General features: G+C 36.5%; 1 protein-coding gene across 1 annotated transcript in view; it reads left to right on the top strand.

Annotated features, from left to right (window-relative positions):
• Window positions 1–793: 793 nt before the first annotated feature.
• The window catches only part of LOC124156406 (small G protein signaling modulator 3 homolog), a 29,865-nt gene continuing 21,909 nt past the window's right edge, over window positions 794–8,749 (top strand). The window contains exons 1-9 of the mRNA XM_046530948.1: window positions 794–1,026; window positions 1,131–1,330; window positions 1,436–1,534; window positions 1,633–1,796; window positions 1,883–2,093; window positions 2,176–2,306; window positions 2,392–2,625; window positions 3,653–3,747; window positions 6,091–6,254. Of these exons, the coding sequence (XP_046386904.1) occupies window positions 958–1,026; window positions 1,131–1,330; window positions 1,436–1,534; window positions 1,633–1,796; window positions 1,883–2,093; window positions 2,176–2,306; window positions 2,392–2,625; window positions 3,653–3,747; window positions 6,091–6,254 (1,367 nt within the window). The 5' untranslated portion in view covers window positions 794–957. The remainder of the gene's footprint in view (window positions 1,027–1,130; window positions 1,331–1,435; window positions 1,535–1,632; window positions 1,797–1,882; window positions 2,094–2,175; window positions 2,307–2,391; window positions 2,626–3,652; window positions 3,748–6,090; window positions 6,255–8,749) is intronic.

Genomic DNA, 8,749 nt, shown 5'->3' with positions numbered 1-8,749 from the left:
CTGAAGGGATTAATGAGTTTTCAAAAGCTATATTTTGTTCCTCCAGACAAATATAAAATTCATATATTATGCATGCAGCTCATTTATTTTCACGAATTTCAGATGGAGATCATCCTAAATCCCCATTTGAGTTGTGAGGAAGAGCAAACTCTCCCACCAACTCACCCATGAAAGAAATGAACTACACTTTCCCTCTGGAAAAATTACCAGTCAGAGCTACTAAGAATTCTATGAAAACAATCAAAATTCCAAGGTATTTATAAACTACCACAGTTGTGATGTTATATTTTCCCTATTTGTATTTATACCCATTGGTGTTTTGGAGTGTCGAATCAAAGGTTGCAGAATTCATTGCAGTTTTTACCTGATGCTTGATAGGCCTGTTATTAGTGGACTTTGAAAATTTAAAAACTTTGCCACAATACGTTTGTTATAAAACACGAGAAATTTATCCAGCTTTAAAGCCCTCAGTCAGCATTCATCTTCCATAAGTTGTTCTTTTAGTGGAATATATAAGGGAATGAACATGAGTACCCTTAAATTCTATTGCACTTCGATAAATGCTGGGAAAATGTGATAAGTAATTTTTCAGTTCAGCTTAACTTTTTCTGTGAAAAACACTTACTATCTCAGAATCAATCCATCATTTATGCTTGTTCGAAATTTTTAACGTGCGTTATCTCTTTTTGAATATTGAGCTGCATTGGCGTAGTCATATATCGCCACTTCTCGCTCTCATTCGATTCAACAGATCTTCCGACCAGCGATGTTTGCGATTGTCGAGAATCGAATAACGAAATAGCTGATGTGACATGTGTTTTGAAGGCAGTGTTTTGTACAAGTTAAGTGTTTAAAGGTCTGCTTATTAGCTTTTATCGTATTTATCATATGTGAGCGCCATTTTACTGATGGAGAGGAAAAAGTAGAATTTTTATTTAGTAACTGCAGCTCTTTGAGATGGATATTGCAAAATCTCTTTTTGGTTCAAGAGCTCCGGAAGGTTACGCTGGCAGAGAGGATTTTAACGTATGTTTTCGGATTTAATAATGCATATCATATTCATAAGAAATGACTTCTATTAACTCAGATAAGTTGTACAAGTACTTGTATCTTCGAAATTTATTTATCAGGAAAAAGTCGATCATGCTATTTCGGAGGATGAAGGTGATTCGTACTTACAAGACATTCCTGAGGGAGTCAGTGTTCTTGCTGATGGATTATCCCCTACGCCAGGAGGTCCTTTTTCAGCACTTACACCGTCAATGTGGCCTCAAGATATATTAAATAAACTTGGGCAACCTGAAGATCCAAATTCTCAGCCTGATTACAGGTAATTAATTAGTGTTTACCTGTTGTGTAATTGTGTGTTTGCGATACTATGTGAGTATATTGCACAGTTAATACTAATTATTTCTGTTGTCTCTGTGGAAAATAGGTTTGACGAGTTCGGCTTTCGCGTTGAAGAAGAGGATGGACCAGAACAGAGCTCCAACAAACTCTTAGGGATTCCTTTCGTTGAAGATCCACAGCACAGGTATTTTAGTAGCATTAATAATCGTAATATTTACCTTGAGGTTTAAAAAATAAATCGTTTATCGGGAGGTTAATTTTCATTATGTCTTAATCTTATAGGTTACAATGGGTAGCATATTTAGAGTTCAGTCACAACAAAGAAGTCTGTGATCTTACATGGGACAAAGTCGAAGTTCGCTTGCCACGAACTGAAAAATTAAGATCCATGATTCGTGCCGGTATCCCGCATTCCTTGCGTCCTCAAATGTGGATGAGGCTATCAGGTATTTGAAATTAACGTTTTTGTTGCTTGCATGTTAAAATTGGCTGGTTTTACGTACTAAAATTTATGAACTTAAATCTCATTCAGGAGCCCTTCAAAAGAAATTGTCTGCTGAAATGAGCTACAAAGAAGTGGTTAGAGCATCCAGTAACGATGCTTTAATGACATCAAAGCAAATTGAAAAAGATCTCCTTCGTACTCTACCTGGCAATGCATGTTTTAGCCACCCAAATAGTACGGGTATACCACGTCTGAGGCGTGTGTTACGGGCATTGGCCTGGCTGTATCCTGATATAGGGCAAGTAGAATAACTTGGCCAACTTTTGTACCGGTGAGATGAATGTTAACTTTTTATAAATGTCATTAATTTGATATTTTAGGTACTGTCAAGGAACTGGCATGATGGCTGCTGCTCTTCTCTTGTTGATGGAAGAGGAAGACACATTCTGGATGATGTGTGCGATTGTCGAAGACTTGTTACCAGCATCTTACTATTCTTCAACTTTGATTGGTGTTTATTAGATTTTTATAATTACGAATACTTCTTATGGCAATGTTTCCTGTTGTTCGTTGGTTTAAAACAATTATTTTTTCAGGTATCCAAGCCGATCAGAGAGTTCTACGGTCTTTGATTTCAAGTTACCTGCCCGATGTTGATGCAGCTCTTCGTGAACATGACATGGAAATATCGCTCATTACTTTGCATTGGTTTTTGACCCTGTTTGCATCAGTGGTTCACATGAAAGTTCTGCTTCGCGTATGGGATTTATTGTTTCTTGACGGATCTCTTGTTCTATTCCAAGTGACCTTAGGAATGCTTAAAATTAAAGGTGAGATAGTTTGCAATTTTCACAGTATATTCGTCTGCTGAATGGCAGAATTAATTGAAAGCTTAATATCATGAAAAAGTAGTTCATGAAATTTTTATCTGAAAAATTGTTTTATTCTTTGTAATAGTAGAATATCATCTTCTTGTATATAAAGACAATTGTCTTTATTAATTATCTGAATTTTCTGTGTGAATGAGCGTGCTGTTATTGTGCTCATCTATAAATTACTCATGTCAATAATAAATTTGTGAACAATTTTTGGGCTTCACTGCGTAAAATTTGGTATAGACTCTTCCTCTTACTCATGGGAAACAGAGTGAAGTGCTTTTTCAATCTGAAAGTATCCAGTATAAAAAATTGAAAGGGGAGTTTTAAATTAGCACTATGCAGAAATATCTGAAAGCTAGGGCTGTGACAAGAAAAAAAAATAATGGGGAAGGTTTGCTTAACACATTCAATGTGGGCCTGATGTTCATGAACGTCGTCAGAATCGGCCGATAAAACAAGAAAGAAAAATAGAGAGAGGTTTTCGCGCCATAACTTCCGTTCAAATGCTGCTATTTACAAGTGGCACACACGGGTCAAAAGAGGGAATCTTGCTGAAGGCCTTGCACATGATCGGAAGACTCTGAAATGGATATTAGTCGCGTACGGAGGTGGAGAAAGGGCTCCCGGCCCGACCAGCAGAGCTCCGTGCTGAATGAATGAGAAAGAGACGTGCTCCGTGCTGAATGTGTTAAAGAGGGGGGAATGCAGTTTGGGGAGGAGGTTCATATGGAGTGGGTACACATTAGACTTTTTCCAAATTTATCACCCCTCTCCTTACTCCCCTTGGTGATGAATTTAAATTTTCTAAAAAAAAAGATTCCAGAATCATTTTGTGAGAAATTTTGGAGTAATTTTCATTGTGATGATGCTACTGAGGATTAAGCTATTACTGGGGGATAAAAATCTCACATTTTATTGTGTTTGTTTCTTTCTATTGCAGTCACCATAATTAACTGGTGTATTTGCCTTTTTTTTCCAGAACCAGATTTAAAAAATCTTGAAAACTCTGCCCAAATCTTCAATGTATTGTCTGATATCCCTGGTGACATCGATGACGTTGATCATTTAATTGAGGTAAATGTGAAGTTTTATTTCCTTATAAATATCGGAAATTAGTCTTTCCTTTGGTGCTCAATATGTAGAACTTTTAAACCTCAATTTCTCTCAAATTATTGATCACGCAGCATTTCAAAGACAATAGCTGTCATTGAACTATGTACAAAGGCCATAATCACGAGTAAGTTCTAGGAAAATGTATGGTCTAACAAAACTTTTTTAAGTTTCAATGTTGTTATCCACTATCTACTTACCATTTCAATTATCCTTTGCATGTGACACCTGTGTACTCAAATTTGTCAATGGTGAAGGGTATTGGAATTCTCACAAATCAAAATCTCTCCTCCCAGTTACTCCATTCCTAATTTCTAAGGGTATGCTCTTTTGATAAAAATACTGCGAAAGGGCGTGATAGTAAACCCTTGATGATACAAAGTCATCGGGACTGAAAAATCGGAACTTGTTGCTATTGAACTATGCAACTTTCTAAAGAATTTTCAATAAGTCTCAGAAAATGTTTATTTTGGTTTTTCTACCTTCGTTTGTCTTTATAGAATCATTTTAAGGGCATAAACTCTTGTTTAATAGTATTCAACCTTGTGTTACGTAATTTACAATCTCCTAGTTGTCTTAATTCCCGCATAATTTTGAAATGTAAACAAATCATACATTGTCCTATTTTATTTAGCAATGATATCTCAGAACCATTCATTAGGTATGACTAATACATAGGCACTAGAAACTCTCTAAAGATAAATACCACGCTTGGATATAAAAATTTTGTAAGAGTTCAGAGTTGACGTCAGTCAAGGTTACTTTGCGGCTGAGCCCTGCCCCAGTCCCAGAGCCATAAATGCTTGCTGGCATGCTGTGTAAATAAAGTGCTGTGGAATAAAGTAGCCCGGCAGAGGCATTTTTGCTGCTGTGGAATGTAATATTGCTAATATTTTCCACTATGATGTTGAGTGACACTTGACGTCGCCTAGCTCATTACCAACAGGCATGTCGAGTGATATTCAACCAGCATGATATTCCATTCCAGGTATTTAAAATTAAATTGCAAGTGGACTACTGGTTTATGGGCTGCTAAATTCCGAATGCAAAGAGTTCAGTGAAGGGAATAGCATTTTTCAGGTTCATTAGCAAAAATATGATTACAAATTTTGTCAGGTCATCACCTAAAGATACTGGGGAAATCTATTGTTAGCTTCTATTCTACATTTTGTGTTCCTCCCTATCACTTGTTGAACACCGCTGGTAATATGGTGTCACTCTCATTAGTAGGTTAATATAATCTTCTTAACGTTGCTACCTGGCATGCTCAAAATTTGGGCCTCATGTGACCATGTTGCAAAAGACGTTGATAGAGTCGGAGTGCTACTAAATCAAAATTTTGAGCATGATTCTGTTCCACCATGTTCAACTGCCACCAGTCATTCTGTGGAAGTTCCATCTTCTAATCTTATCATCCAATGCAAAATCAAAATAATTAGTATTTACACAGCTACATATTTTCAAATTTGACCAAGCATTTATCATGGGCTTTTTGTGGGAACCGACAGTTTTGCTTCAAAACTTTGTGTTATCCTATTGTGAAATTGAGAGTTTACTGTATGCTATGTGAATCCATTGTTGTGAATTTGCTATATCAAAGTAAAAGAGCGGATATTTATATACTTAATCGGTCAATAGGGTGGTTTCCTATTATTTTTTTATTGCTTAAATCGCAAGATTATTATTCCTGGAGTACGAATTTCACACTTAGATTTTCAAATGGCGATATCTATTTTTCGCGATTAAATGAAAAGGGAAAATTTTCAAGCGCGCGAAAACGTGATGGCTAAGTATGAATGCTAGGAAAAACCCGTGTGACATCGTTCTGGTTCCCGCTGCCGCAAGTGAGGTGACCTTGGGACAAGGCTTGAGAGCTGATACGACGCAGGATGCTAGCTGGTAGCGCTTGGCTTAAATAAGGATGATTAATACCTTATCAAACGAAGAAAACTTTCCGACCTTAGCCAGTTTTAATAAGTAATTATTAAGACATGTTTCCCTGAGCTATGTGCCTCATGCATGCATTGGTAATCTCAGACGATGTAAAACTCCTATCTACTCGTATAGAAACTAGGTTCCTGTGACGTCACGTGGAGTGGCATCGCATGGGTGCTAATCTGGCCTTTTTCAAATGCGGTTAAAATTGACCATTGCCATTCGTCTGAATTGGGATTTCTAAAACCAAATAATTTGTATATTATGAATACACTTATGGTGGGTAATGAATCGCAATCAATGCATTTCGTTTTCTTTGATGAAGGAAACTACTCTAATGTCGTTGATCATCATCTTGATTTTTATCACCAGGTTTCAATGGATGTGGCATCATCCTTGAGTGATGTTTCCATCGACACTCATCGGAGGCGTCATCTGGCGTATCTAATGGCCGATGCCGGAGCTCTGGTCGGCAATCCAGACGCGGCTCTTGCCTCCGGATCTTCCATCAACTTGCCGAAGCAGCACCTCAGCAGGTGTGTAGAGACAAAGGAAGGGAGCCAACCGCAAGCTAGTAATAATGCTGGAGGAGGTAACAGCAGTAGATGGCATTGGTCTTTGTGGTCAATTTTGTTTTTTCCCATCCGCTTCGTGTTGTTTTTTGGTTGCATGCCTTGTAGAGCAAAGCGAATTCCTCCCACTGAGAGAGGAAATGGCTAGAAATAAACCTACCTTTTTTATGCTGTTTTAAATGTGGTGTTGTGTGCTTTGCAATGCTATGAAGAAATCAGTCCATCGCATCATAATGTCACCATTAATCCAAACAAAAACTGCTTTGTATCAACATTAGTGTTTGGCCTTTCAATAGGAAGAAAGTGAAAATTATTTATTTTGAAATTGTACCCCTGTTAACGGTGGTGGAGTACAGTGCTGTAGTTGGGAAAAATTTAGGCGGTACTCACCAAAATTTGCCAACAGCTGAGCGTGTATTTTACATCCGACTGCGATAGATGTGTCAAACTCCAACTCTTATATTAGTTCCAAGTTGTGCCACAAGATAACTCTGAACGAGTAAATAATCATTTCCAATTTTTCTTTCTGAAATCCATTGAACATTTTACAGTAGGGCTACTTTTACAGATTTAAAAAGGTAGTGTAACCGATACGCTTATAACGAGTTTGGATTTTAGGGGGTACACCGTACCGTCCCGACTACAGCACTGATGGAGTATCCTTCTGCAAATATTCGGAATTCATGTTTTTGGTACCTTTTTAGGACTCATTTCATAATAATATATAAAGTGTTTGGGTGGTGTGGTTTAACAATGAAATACACATGCTTGACTCTTACTGAAGCATGTATTTCTATTTTTATTTTTGATCCATATGCTGATATTTTTGAAATTTCCTCTGGCCTAGAATAAGATTAATAGTTACCGAGTTATTAGCAGTATTACTTACCAAAGACTGAATTAAAAACCACCCCCTACTATGTGGCAGGTGTTAGGTGTCAACTACTTTGATGTAATGGAATTTTTTTACAAAATATTGATTCATCATCAATTGCCACTTATATTTTCTGCATATTTTTACTTAATGTTGGTTGATGGGTCTATATTCATTATTGGTGTGGGTTTATGGGTATATTATTTCATTGCATTTTGTTGTTGCCTATAACAGTCCCCTCTTACTCGTATCACCCATAATTATTCCTTTTCTTCAAGCATTTTTTTTACAGACCACTTCTTATGTTGATATTCCACGTGTGTTAGTACGTACATGGATGTCCTTATTTCCTTGCTTGTTCCCTTTGAGAGTGTCATGTTAAGCTGTGATGTTTTTTTATCCATTTTTAAAGTGAAAAATCCATCTATGAGACCTTTGAGTTGTGACATTTTGAAATTTACATCTTTCAATGTTGCAACCTCTGACAGTTGACTTTTTGTCTGGATATCTTTAAAAAGATGAAAATCGCAGTTGAACTCATGGAGAATTGTTGCATTCAACGGGCAAAGTGGGGGTTTTGTTGCCCTCTAGTCTAGGCAGCTAGAAGAAGTGCCATCTTGGTACTATTTGATATGTTTCTTCTACTACGTACTACCTTTTTTTCACCTTATTTCACAATGTATATTGCTGAATTTTCCCATAAAATCCCCATAGAAGCACTGCTGTGATAGAATCCCTAAATGTTACTTATTTATACATATTATTTTACTTTTGTATATGTTCTTGTTATAATTACTTTATGATTTTTAGGCCAAAGTTCATCTTTTTGTCACTAGTTAATCCCTTCATTGTGGTTTATTTTAGCCATGGACTACATAACACTTGAAAAATATATTTAATATATAAAATTCTTATTATCCAATGCATATAATTTTCACTCCGAAAATGGCTATTGCCTATCAGTGGTTCCTAAATTATAATTTCTGATTCAGTGTATGTGTGCTTCAATATTTAAGTGTGCCCCTCAACAAATAACTGTGATATTTTCTATGGCATCCTTGACAACCATGTTTCTTTCTCATTTTTCTGGGTGGTGACGGGTCTGGGGTACTTGGAGCTCTTATTTAAGTCGCCACATTATGTTGATATAATTCTTGCCGTTACGTCAACAATTGTTCATAGCCATGTCGTATCAGTAATTACTTTATTGTCTCACATTGTGGCTGAATGAAAAATTAGGTATTTTTTCCTCTGTAATGATTGACTCATCTTTTCTTGAATACATATCAGGTTGAAAATATATCTTAAATTTCTTGTTTTTCCTTCTTTAATCCCCACCAATCATTGTGATTTATCTTTTTTTATTATCAACCCGTTCTTCAATACATAATTAGCTATTTGAGCTTCTGCTACAGTTTTTGGTCCCAACTGCTTATTTTTACTCATGCATAGCTTAGTTTCAGTAAAGTCTGCTTGAATTTTTTTTTCCATAATTTCCAACCCATATTTGTCTTTGGCACTTTCATAAGCAACCAAATCAAAATTCAGTGGACCTCTGCCCAAAATGTCGCAAAATTTTATTAGC

The sequence above is a fragment of the Ischnura elegans genome, chromosome 3 (assembly GCF_921293095.1).
Source record: "Ischnura elegans chromosome 3, ioIscEleg1.1, whole genome shotgun sequence".
NCBI classification, from domain to species: domain Eukaryota; kingdom Metazoa; phylum Arthropoda; class Insecta; order Odonata; family Coenagrionidae; genus Ischnura; species Ischnura elegans.
This window is presented reverse-complemented; position numbering and strand designations above follow the sequence as displayed.